This window comes from Schistocerca americana, chromosome X (genome assembly GCF_021461395.2).
Source record: "Schistocerca americana isolate TAMUIC-IGC-003095 chromosome X, iqSchAmer2.1, whole genome shotgun sequence".
Classification (NCBI taxonomy): Eukaryota; Metazoa; Arthropoda; class Insecta; order Orthoptera; family Acrididae; genus Schistocerca; species Schistocerca americana.
This window is the reverse complement of record NC_060130.1, coordinates 428262990-428278722: the sequence shown is the minus strand read 5'-3', so window position 1 is coordinate 428278722 and position 15733 is coordinate 428262990. Positions and strand designations below refer to the sequence as shown.

Below are 15733 nucleotides of genomic sequence, written 5' to 3'. Positions count from 1 at the left end.
GCTTTAAGTCGCATAATATGGTGAACAACGTTAAAAGATCATAGGCATACCCATCACTCCTAGTCAAAATTTACTATTCAGAGAATATCGTCAATACTATGGTGAACGAAAGGTAAAGTAGAAGTTCCCCATTCTTTAAAATTTGCTTGCATCGGTATGACAGCAGGGCAAACTCAAAGAGAGAGAGAGCTTTAATAAACAACAATTTTCCAACTGTAAGCGGAGTTCTTCCTAACATCATGTCTTTCAACAGCTGCGGTTGCCCGGAATATAAAATTAAAAGAATAGTTAGTTTACAAAACTATTTTAACTTACGATCGTTAACTATTAAAAACAACGCGAATTGATGATCCCGGTTTCCACATACAGTTTCTTCGTCATTATTATTTAATAAAAAAACATTATTCATTTAACAGAATGTATAGAGTTGTTCAGCTGTGTCAGAGAATAAAGATTTTTAACGTTTCAATAAATAGAGTGATAATACTTAATGTTCTGATGATGCGGATTTATTACCAGCGTACGATTGCCGTTCTTGTAGCTGAGAAATAGTTTCTTTGTTTCACTGTATTCCCGCAACAGTCTCATTTACGTTTGGTATCAGGTAGTACATCAGAGTGTGGTTGTGCCAAAGTGCTAAAATATGCGGATGCCAACTTGAGGGCAATCTATACCCGTGGAACTCATCGGAAAATCACTTGCGTTCAAGATCTCGAATGTACTAGCAGGTTACAGAGTTCGTCCGCTAGATGGCAGATCTGGTCGTCAGCCTTGCAGTGAGGCGATGCTATCGATAGTTGCGGCCCCGCGCCTCGACTCCATAATCGATACATCTCGCTATTTGTATACCCACGCGGCACAGTGGCGATAGTCAATTGGTTGTTAGCAAGCGCGTAGTGCGGTTGGGGACTGAAACTCGGGCACTGTCACATTCATAACAGAATGTCGGGTTACGAGGCATCAACAAACGTGGCCAACAATGGCGACTTTTTGGAGGTTAACCCGGAGCGTTCTTCAAAATACATTTACGTTTTGACGTTTCTAAGCGCAATTGGAGGATTCCTTTTTGGCTATGACACGGGTGTGGTGTCTGGTGCTATGTTGCTCATAAGGTAAGTTCATTCTTCCAGTAAACTAGTTTTTTCGATTTCGTGTTAAAATTAGTGTTCCGCAGTAATGGCATGACATGCTTCCTGCATTGTACCCATATTCTCGTGCGGCTTCTGCTTTGAGTCAGAGGTGTGTGTGCTGTAACCGGCTTTTTATAAATAACCGAAAATTTTCTGAAAGTTCGAAGTTGTTCTATTATATTTTGTTTTACAAGTGATCATAGAGTGTTGTTATATTGCAGAAAGTTTCAGTTTTAACGGAAAATAGATGTCTTCAGGTTAAATCCTAGAATGAAATTCCTAGGTCAGTTAATCTTTAATATACTGTAGCCAGTGTAAAATTGCTTGGAGGTTACACATTTACTGGCGTAAAGTTAACCAAGGTGATGATATTCAAATGTAATCGCGTAGACTGTTAAATTTCGTAACGGTGCGCTGTGGAAGCTACTAGAAATGCGGCCACCCCCACGTTGCTATGGTGAAAGTAAATTCCACGACGTGCAACATCATTCAGGGTTTGCGCACCAAAAAAAATTGTTGCAGTTTTAAGGAAGGCTCTCTCCTGGCATGTAACAAACATTGAAAATTTATTTATACTGCCTTCAAGTTTAGAATACACTCCTGCCGATTGGTGCTAGTGAAAGAGCTCTTGGTGGAAGGAGCACGTGTTTATTCGTGAAGCTTTGTGACTGTTGTCTAATAGATTCACATTTTCGTCCTCTAAGTGTGACTTATATTGTTGTTGGACGGTACATCCTTACAATGAAAGATCGCCGGTGTCAGCTTTTTGTTTTTCCCGCTCCGGTGAAGATCTTTGAACGGAAAATTCCCACGACCGTAGTGGTGTGGGTATGAGCAGTGAGCGACTCTTTCTACATTGTCTCCGCTTCTTTAAATGCTTTTTTTGTTTTGTTTGCTTAAGTTTGTAAATCGACCTGCGTGGGATTGCCATTAGTAAACTGGAACATTTTCTTTTTTCTCTCTCTCTTTGCAACATACGCTCAGGGTAAGCGATTCAAATGTTGCATATTTAATTTTGCGCGTAAATCCGTCAACAAAATACCGCTTTCCAAAATATCTTGCTGTTTATCTTTCAGTTGTCGCCAGCAACACTAGAGAAGTATAAAAGATGAGAAGTAAACAGAACGTTTCTCGCTCTTTCTTTTATTGGTGTGTATCAGTGCAAAATATTAACTCATTTTAGTGCGACAAGCATTAGAAACCAGTTTATGTTAGCTCCCACCCACTTCGGTTTTTTTAAGGCGGTGGTCGTTCACATACTGTACAATTGTTTTAGGTTCTACGCAAACATGCTTTGTTGACACTAGGTCCGGCGTTACTGCTAATAGATCACCGTACCTCTATTGATACTGAAAGATGATGTGAATAGTGCAATTAAATGTTTTCACATGCATTCACGAGTTGAGACAGGGACTTAACAAGAGCTAAGTAAAAGCGACGTTATTAGGTGGTTGCTCGCAACTTGTCTTGCTGACACTAGGTCTGGCGCGTTTTCCCTTCTGCAACTTCGATGTGACATTGTATACTGGTCGCTGGGCTGGTCAGTTCAGAAACGGTATCGTGTAGTTTGTTTGATGATAACACTGCTGTTTACGTGAAAGCAGTACTACTGTCAAGAGCGTGTTTAGAATCTAAGCTGTGGAGGTTGGGAGACGAAGTGGGCGGGGCTCAGCTCGTTGGTTTCGGAGTGAATGACAAGGCCTAATGTGGTGCAGGGAACCTGATGTTATTCAAAACGGCTTCCAGTCATCTCATAATGGATAAATACAGGCCCTGTATGTATTTCAAGGTAATTTTATATCATTCTTCCTGCAAAGTAGTGGCGTGTTCATGTAACAATGATGGAGGTGGATAGCTACCGCGCACTCTTTTCTCGAAAGTAGACGACGAAGGCTCAGTATTACGATCTGGTGAATGTGGTGACCAGGGGAGAAGCGACGATTAATCTTCGTGCTCACAAAACCAGTCCTTGACGATGGGAGTTGTTAGCAGTGGCTCTGTCGTCTTAAAAAAACAGCATGGCCATTGCGGAACAACTATTGTACAAGGGGATTGACCTGATCCGCCAAAATGGGTGGTGCGATTCCGCAGAGTAACCTTGGAGCGCATGGAATACCACGATTTGGCATCCCAGATCATCGCCGAAACCCCGCCATGGAATGAACTTTCTTCCATAGTCCAGGTTTTACGGCTTTTTCTGATATGTGCATTTGCATCACTGATGAGTGATATTATTGTTTCATCTAGTCCTGCAATTCCCTGCTTATGGAGCTCCCTTTGTTTTGGTTCGGCCCTGACAGTGTTCGCGCGTCCGTCATTCAGTTCCGCAGCTGTCGTCCTATTTTTCGTCGTAATCCTCTTCAGTGACCGCCTGTCACGATCACTCAACTTAGACTTTCGTGCCCATATTTCGTGATATTTTTCCACTTTCCCAGTATGCGGTATAAATCTTCTATATGATGCCACTAGAAATACTAAACACTTCGGTTGTCTTAGCTACGGAAGCTCACGCCGTACGAGGACCAACATTTTGCCCACGTTTGAATTCACGTAGCTCCGCCATAATACTCACAACTACCGAGAACACTGTTGTGACCACGACTGACGCTTGTAACGTATTGAGGACATGGCACAGGTGCTGTGCGTGGTCAAATAAAACCGTGCAGTCTGTGGGATTGGCTAGCATCTGCAATTATGTTCAGGCATGCGTTTCTCGTGGTGTTTGCATATTTTTTTAAAACTCCTGTCCTTCATTTATTCTGAAGTGTTGCCCAAACTCAATATTTCTTACGAAAATTCACTCATTGTTTCCGCCTGGTTCTCAATTGCTTAGCAGACAGCGAGAGCGTCAAGTGACAAGAAAATTGATAAATTTTTGCCAGTAGATATTACCATGTGCTACTTCACCGACTCTTCTCCGAGAACACTGTAGTGACATCCAGGCTTCAGTGGCTGATACCAGTTCTGGAGAGTAACCATAGAGGATCCGCGCAAAAACTGTAGGTTTCAAATCAGTGTTGGTCCATGTTGCGTAATTCGCGGAAAGAGCACCCTCAATAAAATGACAGGCTTACATACAAAACAGTTACTTCCGGCAGTACACATTATATCCTGAGACTGTTCTCTGCTTCCTTTTTTTTTTAAACCTCCACTCAGCTTTTTTAAGTATTTGAGTTGTCCGGATTAGCTTCAAGTTGTATTGTGTATTCAGTTCTTACTTGCAGTTGTGAGCAGAAGGTATATTCTAGCACCATAACTTGTCCATTTTTGCTTCGTAATCGTACTTGTAACAATGAAAATTTTCGTGATGCATAGCACAGACCATTTCTCCTAAATTTACGTACATACATACACCGCGAGCAACTGTACGGTGCGTTCCGTAGGGTACCTTGTACCACTACTAGCCATTTCCTTTCCTGTTCCATTCGTAGGTAGAGCGAGGGAAAAACGACCGTCTATATGCTTTCGTATAGCCGTAATTTTTCGTATCTTATCCCCGTGGCCCTTATACTAAATGTATGTTGGCTGCAGTAGGATCTTCCTGCAGTCGGCTTTTAAATGCCGTTTCTCTAAATTTTTTCAGTAGTGTTTCTCGGAAAGAGCGTCACCTTCCCTCCAGGGATTCCCATTTGAGTTCCCGAAACATCTCCGTAACACTCGCGTGTTGTTCGAACGTACCGATCATAAATCTAGCAGCTCGTCTGTGAATTGCGTCGATGTCTTCCTCTAATCCGACCTGGTTCGGATCCCAAATACTCCAGCAGTACTAAAGAATAGGTCGCACTGCGGTCCTATATGCGGTCTCCTTTACAGACGAACCACACTTTCCTAGAATTTTCCCAAGAAACTGAAGTCGACCATTCGCCTTCCCTACCCATTCCTCACATATTCATTCCGTTTCATATCGTTTTGCAACTTTTCGTCCAGATATTTAAACGACATGACTGTGTCAAGCAATATACTACTAATGCTGTATCCGATCATTATAGGTTTATTTTTCATACTCACCCGCATTAACTTACGTTTTCCCACATTTAGAGCTAGCTGCCATTTATCACACTTACTAGAAATTTTATCTGAGTTATATTGTATCTTCCTACAGTCACTCAACTCCGACAACTTGCCGTGCACCAAAGCATCATCAGCAAACAACCGCAGACTGCTTTTTACTATATCAGCCAGATCATTTATGTATATAGAAAATAATAGCGGTGTTATCACACGTCCATGCAGCACTCCTGACGATTCCCTTGTCTTTGAATAATCGCCATCGAGGTCAACGTACTGAGTTCTGTTACTTAAGAAATCTTAGAGCCACTCACATATCTGGGAACTTATTCCGTGTGCTCATACCTTCGTTAACAATCTGCATATCGAAACTTGCTGTAGGATTCCTACCAATGTGACATTTGTTACATTTCGCTTTCATGGTGTTGCACAACGGCCAGCAGTGTAGGAACAAACATCGAAGCTCTTCTCAGAACTATCTGATTTTCACGGGCAACATTCTGTGCAGCTGCTAAGTTTGTTTTGCGATACACTCGATTATCAGACGCACATCGAGCCTCATTTCTGCCTCCTTTTCTCATATTGTTTGCCTGGTTAACTCATGGAACTTGAACTCAAAAGGACCGTGGTTCCAATTTCCGTTCAGCTGTTCGATTTGATTGTGTGTAAGCGCAGGATGATGTAGCCAAGACACGCCACCTAAAATTTGTCGAAAATCTTTAAATATGTCCTGGTGTGGTTTTCGATAGCTTATAGCGGAAAATGTGGCAAATTATCAGACTACGTCGGAAAAGGCCTAAAGTATCGAATTTTTTTTTTCTTGACCATTATTTCTCAGCATAACCTACCCTGGAACACCCTTACAAGCTTTTCAGGCTGTTTCTGACCTACCCGTATATTTCATCCGTGGCAGTGGAAAGAGACTCCGGAGACCAATTCGACGACACAACGTGTGTGGAACTTTATCAAATAGTAACAAAATAACAGTTCCACAAGCCACTGTCACGCACTCCGAAGGCAAGAGCGCAAAAACGTCTGCCTTACTGCACCATAACCATATGTACGCAAACAAGGTACTCTAGTACCGTTCGTAAGTTTGTTGTTACGAGTGTCATTTCAAGTACTCAATGTTGGCCTTGAGCAGTGATATGTTATAAAGTGATTCTGGCAATACTGCACGTTGAATTTCACCTTGACTTTACGCATGTCATGTCCGTACTCTACAGTTCGTGTCATGAGTCGTCGGTGTTTCCTTGTAGACCTCTTCCTTCAGTTTTCCCCACAGATAAAAGTCCAGAAATATTAAATCAGGGGACCGTGCAAGCCTTTCGTGTTTCACGAACGTCCCATACAACGAGGTCCAAATGTTCTGCTAGGTCTGCGATTCTGTGCAGAAGGAGCGGGACATCCGTTATGTTAGTACCACATGGATTACAATATCGTCTGCCAAATCTTCCAGTATGAGCGGTGGCATATCTTGCAGGAACTGTAGATACTTGACTGTTTACACTTATCAAAATTGGAAACAGTGATGACTGTAAATTTCCAGGACCACACGTTGACAGATCATGGTCGATACTTATAGTTTTCCTAGGCAGCGCGGATTTTCAACGAAATCTTGCATGGAAACGCCGCATCACTTTCTATTATTCGTAGACACAGTTCAAAGAACTGTAAAAGATTTTCAAAGTCTGTCATGAAGCTGTTGATGAAGCGAAAATTGTAAGGCAAGAAATGGTGATTGTGTATTCCCACTAGTAAAATGTTAGTCGCCTTTCTCTCATCACTTGCTGATACTTTTTGTTTGCGCATTTTATTCTTCAAAAATGGTTCAAATGGCTCCGAGCACTGTGGGACTTAACATCTGAGGTCATCAGTCCCCTAGAACTCAGAAATACTTAAACCTAACTAACCTAAGGACATTACACACATCAATGCCCGAGGCAGGATTCGAACCTGCGACGTAGCGGTTGCGCGGTTCCAGACTGAAGCGCCTAGAACCACTCGGCCACATTGGCCGGTTTTTATTCTTCACACTTGTTTCTTGAAGTATTGCATAAGGTTAGCAAAGACAGGCCATGATAACCTGGCACCATTTGAATACACTCCAATAAACATCTGCATCACTACTGTAGCTGTTTAACATTTGTCACAAACGATAACTAACCACTTTTCAGACTGTCTTACACGTCGGAATGTCTGAATAGCATTACGAGCAGGATTTTTGATCGCTACAGCAGTAGAGCGCAGATTGATGGCCTTCACACGCGTAGGTACAAACACTTTTATCGCAATCCGTCGATTTTTTTCTCTTTGTATGTGGTCGTTGGTTAGTAAAACTTCATATGTTTATTTAATTAATGTTTAACTGTTCTGCGCAATGCGTGTTGAAGTGACTGCTCCTGTCAGGTTAAAACTGTGCGCCTGACCGACATCCGAACCCAAACTCTTGCGTTTTCCGGGCAATGCGCATTCAGTCACCCTTCATCAACCAACTCGTAGTTCCAGCAAGACACGCAGTAAAGCCTCTGGCGTTTGGATGTGAGTGAGGTAGCGCAGTGTTTAACGTACTGGAACACCGTCCAACCATCCAGATTTAAGTTTTCCGTGGTTTCCCTAGATCGCTTAAGGCGAACACCGCAATGGTTCATTTTGTAAAGGGTGCGGCTTATATCCTTGCCGTAGTCCAACTTGGGTAGCTTTTTCGTTGTCTTGGCGTTAAACCCTAATCTTATTTCGTTATTGTGGGGTATGAAATGCAGAAAAGAAAGCTTTGAGCCACGCTGAGGTGCGTGCAGCAATCTTTACTCAGTAGTATTTCCGCAACTTTGTATGAATTTCTCACTACTGCGACATCGTGATGATAAAGGAGTCAGTGAGTACGCCTTTTCCGCTCCCTCACCTTCAAAAAGTTCAATCCTTATATTGGCTTATAATTGCTCCACGTCGTTCGGCTTCGGAGGAAGAGTTATTGTCTTCTAAAGGGACGTAATTCACGCGGAAAGTTTACTTTACCTGGGCTGCATGGCTGGGATTTTAAACAAATTATTCCAGAAAACGAATCCTATGCGTTAATTATTGGGCCACTTTGTTAAGATTCTCGAGGGCGAAGGGCGGAGAAAAACAATGAACGGAAGCTACTGGTAGACGTTACTTTTTTCACCCACGTTTGTCCCCATTTCATAAAATAATTTGTAGTTGGCAAACATCGCCACTTCACGCGTTTATCAGATATGGACAGGACGTGATATACTTTGTTGCCCAAATTTATGGTCTTGCTGGTAGCCTAATTTTAGGGTGTGCCTGAGTATTAGTTGAAAAAACGTGACTAGCTCGACAACACTTGGCTAAAGTTATAAAGTTCAGCTGGGTGTAGGTTTCAGTAGTCATACAGAAGCGCAGGTGCTTGCACAGGACAGACTATCATGGGCAGCTGAATGGCCCTAGATTTTGGGAAAAAACGCAACTTCGTGATTTACTGGGTTAGGCGTGCTCGCTAAGTCTGCAATTAGAGCGTTAAGGGCTGCCGTTGCTTAAGAGTGCTTCACTCTCTGGGTCCAGTGAATCATTCAAAATGCAGCTGACCTTCTGTCGTAATGAAAATTAAAGTGAGATAAGAACCGTGTGCTGAACATGTGTCGAACCCAGCCTTTGTCTTTCATGAAAAATATTCATACCAGCAGAGCAAAAACGTAAAAACTGTGGCAGTGATGTGCGCTGCAGGACGACACGCAGGAAGTATTAAAGTAAAACTTGGCCAAGAGGCCCCTGAAGAGGGGCACGCACAATGCTATCCCAGAAGATAAATGTAGTGCGCAGTCACTTTTTTAAAATCCCTTCAATTTCACTCCATTGCGACGCAGTAAAATTTAGTTCCAAGGTGCGTACTGCACCTATCTATAACAGTGCAAACGTTTAGAGCCTTGTGATGTCACCCCTGGCTCTTTGACGCTTCAAACAGAAAGGTGTCAACACAACTGAGGATAAGGTCAGAGCTCAAAACTTTATTTGGGTGTAAAGTGAATGAATGATGTCACATCGGCACCAAATTACGTCACAAGTCTGCCCAACACCAAAGTGTACGTTTCGTACGATGGGAAGGTCATCACACCACCTCTTCCCACATTTCGCCCATTCTTTTGACGCCTCTGCAACGGGAGTCAGAATCACGACGCCTGGCGTTGAATTCGCGCGGATTTCTTGTGGGTGGCAAAGGAAAACATTTCAGACGTACAGCTGCTCAAAACTGACACGAAAACACCTCAGGAGGTGGCACAAAAGGCATCAATAAATCCACACCTTCTTTTGGGGCGTCCGTTTACAACACATTTTACGATCGAAAACTACAGTTTACAGTGCGATACGCAACAACAGAACGACATTCCTGACACCCTTCGACACTGCTGACACCCTCCGGACGATACAGCCCTTCTCTAAGGACATAGCAAGGCTGCAACTCCATTGAACCTGATCCGACTCTTGGAGTGTGGTGCGACCACAATTTTTCCCTGGTATACAGGGTGGAGGCACTAGGTACCTTCAAAAACATCCGACGAAATTGGAACGTGGTTCAAGTAACGAAGAGTGTTTCCTTCTTCAGCCCTCATGTGGTGTGACCACTGTGGGGAGGGGAGGGTTGAGACGTTGACACATGCGTGAATAAAACGGCAAAGGATTCATGTAAAACGCCCCAGTTCGACAACCGCCTCAGTAATCCCACACACCTTTGTTGAGCACTTTAAAATGATTTGTACAGAGACAGAAACAACTCTTGACCGAACCCCAGGCAACACCTCGACAACCTTCAGCTGAGTAGCACTATACTAGTACCTAGCATGTGCTTGTGGGCATGGGGAATCTGGGTGATATCGCAAGGGGTTACCTGGCTGCGGGAAATCGGTACAGTTTTAAAATGCTCAACAAAGATGAGTGGGTGGCACGGAGGGTGTTGCTGAACCGGGTGGTTTCAGAGGGACCGTTTGCGGTCTTATTGACCCACGTGTCAATGTCGCTGCCCCAATGATCACGCCACAGGAGGGCTGAAAAAGCGTAAACACTATTCGCCCTTGCGGTCACTTTCAAATTTTATCGAAGGGTTTCTAACGGTCCCTAGTGGTTCCACTCTGTACACCAGAGCAAAAATTGCAGTCGCACTGCGCTCAAAAGGGGTGCGATCGCGTTCAATGAGATTGCAGCGGTGCGATGTGTTTAGAGAAACGTTGAATCGTCCGAAGGCTGTAAGCAGTGACAAAGGTTATCAAGAATGTCGTTTTGTTGCGCGTCACAGCGCAAACTGTCGTTTCCGGCTGCAAAATGTGTTGAATGAATGCCCAAGGAAGGGATGGTTTCATTGACCTCTTTACGCCACCCCTTGATGCTTTTTCTTGTCGATTTTGAGCGGCGGTCTGTCTGAAATCTTTACCTCTGCTATTCATAAGAAAACCGCATGATTCCAGGGTAAGAAAGGAATTGATGATCTTCCCATCGTGTGATAAGGCCACAGTGGCGTTGGGTAAAATTTTGGTGAAATTCGATATAAACGTGACATCATTAACCCACCTTACATGCCGCATGAACTTCGGAACTCTGGCTTTTTTTCGCATGTGTCGACACCTCACTGTTCGATGTGTCGTAGAGACCGAGCGTGACGTTGCAGGGCGCCACACTTCTGACCATTACAGAGGAAGGTTGTGGGCACCTTTCAGCCAAATATCAAACTTACGCCTCACAATGGGTGGGGGTGGGGGGGGGGGGATGTCGAGGTTTCAAACAGTGATCCTTTCATTCTTTTGCACAATGTAGTGTAACGTGCACTGCACTGTCTTAAGAGATAGGCAGGTGAGACGGACTAAGAAATCAGCCAGCCTGAGTGGATTTTGGGCAGTTCCCCACACTCGTTTAGGCGAATATCCTTAGGCCCTTTGCTGCCATTTCTTCTCTACACTCAGTGCGTTTTGATGTCCAGAAGTAGTCTATACTGATGGCTTAATGGTTGCCGGTCACACTAGCTTTGCTTATTTTTATGCGGGATGTACTGGATTCTACTCCTTGCTGGATGAGTGCAGTATTTTCACTGCAGAATTAGTAGCCATCTTTCATGCTCTTGAGCATATTTGTTCCTGCACCAGTAAGTCTTTCCACTTTTGTAGCTACTCTTAAAGTAGTTTGCAAGCTCTTGACCAGTGTTAACCTCGCCATCCCTTGGTTCTAACTATCCAGAAAGCTCTTTGTGCCCTCAATGTCAATGGTTAGTAGTCTTTGTCAGAACTCCAGGTCCCAGAACTGCTCTCATTAATGAACCGTCACAACGCCCATATAGTACTAGGGACAGAAAGTGGACTGAAACCAGACGTAAACAGTAATGAAATCCTAAACTCAGACTGGAATGTATACCACAGAGACAGGCTGGACAATGAAGGGGGAGGCGTGTTTATAGCGATAAGAAGTGCAATAGTATCGAAGGAAATTGACGGAGATCCGAAATGTGAAATGATTTGGGTGAAGGTCACGGTTAAAGCAGGCCCAGACATGGTAATTCGATGTCTCTATAGGCCCCCTGTCTCAGCAGCTGTTGTGGCTGAGCACCTGAAGGATAATTTGGAAAATATTTCGAGTAGATTTCCCCACCATGTTATAGTTCTGGGTGGAGATTTTAATTTGCCGGATATAGACTGGGAGACTCAAACGTTCATAACGGGTGGCAGGGACAAAGAATCCAGTGAAATTTTTTTAAGTGCTTTATCTGAAAACTACCTTGAGCAGTTAAACAGAGAACCGACTCGTGGCGATAACATATTAGACCTTCTGGTGACAAACAGACCCGAACTATTTGAAACAGTTAACGCAGAACAGGGAATCAGCGATCATAAAGTGGTTACGGCATCGACGATTTTAGCCGTAAATAGAAATATTAAAACAGGTAGGAAGATTTTTCTGTTTAGCAAAAGTGACAAAAAGCAGATTTCAGAGTACCTGATGGCTCAATACAAAAGTTTTGTCTCAAGTACAGATAGTGTTGAGGATCTGTGGACAAAGTTCAAAACCATCGTACAATATGCGTTAGATGAGTATGTGCCAAGCAAGATCGTAAGAGATAGAAAAGAGCCACCGTGGTACAACAACTGAGTTAGAAAACTGCTGCGGAAGCAAAGGGAACTTCACAGCAAACATAAACATAGCCAGACAAACAAAAATTACGCGAAGCGAAATGTAGTGTGAGGAGGGCTATGCGAGAGGCGTTCAATGAACTCGAAAGTAAAGTTCTTTGTATTGACTTGGCAGAAAATCCTAAGAAATTTTGGTCTTATGTCAAAGCGGTAGGTGGATCAAAACAAAATGTCCAGACACTCTGTGACGAAAATGGTACTGAAACAGAGGATGACAGACTAAAGGCCGAAATACTAAATGTCTTTTTCCAAAGCTGTTTCACAGAGGAAGACTGCACTGTAGTTCCCTCTCTACATTGTCGTACATATGACAAAATGGTAGATATCGAAATAGACGACAGAGGGATAGAGAAACAATTAAAATCGCTCAAAAGAGGAAAGGCCGCTGGACCTGATGGGATACCAGTTCGATTTTACACAGAGTACGCGAAGGAACTTGCCCCCCCCCTTCTTGCAGCGGTGTACCGTAGGTCTCTAGAAGAGCGTAGCGTTCCAAAGGATTGGAAAAGGGCACAGGTCATCCCCGTTTTCAAGAAGGGACGTCGAACAGATGTGCAGAACTATAGACCTATATCTCTAACGTCGATCAGTTGTAGAATTTTGGAACACGTGTTATGTTAGAGTATAGTGACTTTTCTGGAGACTATAAATCTACTCTGTAGGAATCAGCATGGGTTTCGAAAAAGACGGTCGTGTGAAACCCAGCTCGCGCTATTCGTCCACGAGACTCAGAGGGCCATAGACACGGGTTGACAGGTAGATGCCGTGTTTCTTGACATCCTCAAGGCGTTCGATACTGTTCCCCACAGTCGTTTAATGAACAAAGTAAGAGCATATGGACTATCAGACCAATTGTGTGATTGGATTGAAGAGTTCCTAGATAACAGAACGCAGCATGTTATTCTCAATGGAGAGGAGTCTTCCGAAGTAAGAGTGATTTCAGGTGTGCCGCAGGGGAGTGTCATAGGACCGTTGCTATTCACAATATACATAAATGACCTTGTGGATGACATCGGAAGTTCACTGAGGCTTTTTGCGGATGATGCTGTGGTATATCGAGAGGTTGTAACAATGGAAAATTGTACTGAAATGCAGGAGGATCTGCAGCGAATTGACGCATGGTGCAGGGAACGGCAATTGAATCTCAATGTAGACAAGTGTAATGTACTGCGAATACATAGAAAGATAGATCCCTTATCATTTAGCTACAAAATAGCAGGTCAGCAACTGGAAGCAGTTAATTCCATAAATTATCTGGGAGTACGCATTAGGAGTGATTTAAAATGGAATGATCATATAAAGTTGATCTTCGGTAAAGCAGATGCCAGACTGAGATTCATTGGAAGAATCCTAAGGAAATGCAATCCGAAAACAAAGGAAGTAGGTTACAGTACGCTTGTTCGCCCACTGCTTGAATACTGCTCAGCAGTGTGGGATCCGTACCAGATAGGGTTGATAGAATAGATAGAGAAGATCCAACGGAGAGCAGCGCGCTTCGTTACAGGATCATTTAGTAATCGCGAAAGCATTACGGAGATGATAAACTCCAGTGGAAGACTCAGTAGGAGAGACGCTCAGTAGCTCGGTACGGGCTTTTGTTAGAGTTTCGAGAACATACTTTCACCGAAGAGTCAAGCAGTATATTGCTCCCTCCTACGTATATCTCGCGAAGAGACCATGAGGATAAAATCAGAGAGATTAGAGCCCACACAGAAGCATACCGACAATCCTTCTTTCCACGAACAATACGAGACTGGAATAGAAGGGAGAACCGATAGACGTACTCAGGGTACTCTCCGCCACACACTGTCAGGTGGCTTGCGGAGTATGGATGTAGATGCTGGGATTGCGGGCAATTAAATCGCCAACTAGCTGGCCAAATAGGCTACCTGCAGTCTGGCTCGTGGGATCAGTATTATACCATTAATTTCTAAGGATTTAGAATATGGAAGGGCATACTCTGACTTTGTCGAACAAATTACATGCCATAAAGGAGGCCCTCCATGCAATCCTCTCACAAGGACTCCGTCATCCTTTGCTGGCTCTGCATCGACCATACTCAGCTGACTCATCGTAATGTCTCTGTAATGAGGATCTGCCCCATTGTTGTTGTGGTGCCCATTTGATGGTGATCCACATTTTGATGACTGTGCTAACCTAGCCGCCCTGTGGCGGACTCTTAAACTTCCTCTCACTTAACATGGCTTTTTACCACACTCTGAGGGCACCTCATTCGTGTAAGCCCGTTGAGGAGTTTGGCAGAACGCCCTGTTGCCTCCTCTGCTCTGAATGGGCAGCAGCTGTCTGGGCTTGGTGGTCCACCCCAGCCCTCGCCTACCCACTGGTTTGCTCTTTCACCATTCGTGTTCTGTTTGACTAGGTGTTCTATCGTTGTCTTCCTGTGCTTCTGATGCTCTGTCCATGTTGCTAGTCTTTCCTGGGTATTGGTGTGCGGGGTGCCTTTCGTAAGGGGTTGGGGTATGTGCCACTTCTCCCTTTCTGCCTTTGGGGGCCTCCAGCTGCTCCCTGACTGAGGCACCCTACGTGCCTCCTTTCTTCCTTTCCCTCCTTTTCTTCTTCTTTGTTCCTTTCTGTAGGCTTTCTTGACTTTCGATAGACTTAGGGGTTTTGCACACTAGGCACTTACTTGGTGTGTAGTTTTGTTGTCTTGGGTGTTCCAGATAGAAAGGACTGATGACCTCGTAGTTTGGTCCCTTTTAATCATTAAACCAACCAACTACTCCATGTTGTGTACAGCACAGCTTAAAGCATTGCTCCCTCTCTTGGAGAAAGAACACCGTGCTGTTTCAGATGTTCTCATTTGAGCTGACTGCAGCATCCTCGATGTAGATCTTTTCAGTGGTACTCTGTATTCCAGCGCTGGAGGATGCCCCCCCCCCCCCCCTCTCCTCCGCCCCCCATTCAGGTTGTGTTGTCACATGCTCATCACCATGAGGAGGATTGAAGGTAGCCCCTTCCATTGGAGGTTTACGACGGTCGAGAAGGTTTTCAGTTTACTTGAACGAGAAACACCTGTCATCGATATGCACCTAGGATTGTAATAGGCCTTCATTCGGAGGACGTGGACGAAATCTCTGCGTTTTTGTCTTCTCGATGAAGGGTCATGTATATGACGCCCGACAAGCGACAAGGGATAAAATATGGCCCAAAATAGCACTTTACTGACTTTTCTGGTAGTCTCACTTTCGGCACAGCTCTAAAAATCCATACCAAGTCTCACAGGCTCACCTCACTGGCTAGAGTCGTGAGCATCCAGGGTCCATATATGATCCAGCTACCTTGCTTCTACAGTCCTGGTGTCGAGGTGTTTCACGGTTTCGTCTTACGTATAGCCTGATTGAATCAGGAACAGTGTATCCATTGCCATATTGGCATCACTGTCATGGAGCAGAAACAATGGCGTGAAGC

General features: G+C 44.0%; 1 protein-coding gene across 2 annotated transcripts in view; it reads left to right on the top strand.

The window, feature by feature from the left end:
* The first annotated feature begins 889 nt into the window (after positions 1-889).
* Positions 890-15733, top strand: part of LOC124555614 (proton myo-inositol cotransporter-like) — a 522342-nt gene continuing 507498 nt past the window's right edge. For both annotated transcript variants that reach the window (XR_006968572.1, XM_047129583.1), the window contains exon 1: positions 890-1112. Coding sequence is in view for 1 of the 2 variants with exons in the window: in XM_047129583.1 (XP_046985539.1) it covers positions 943-1112 (170 nt within the window). In the remaining variant the exon portion in view is untranslated. The remainder of the gene's footprint in view (positions 1113-15733) is intronic.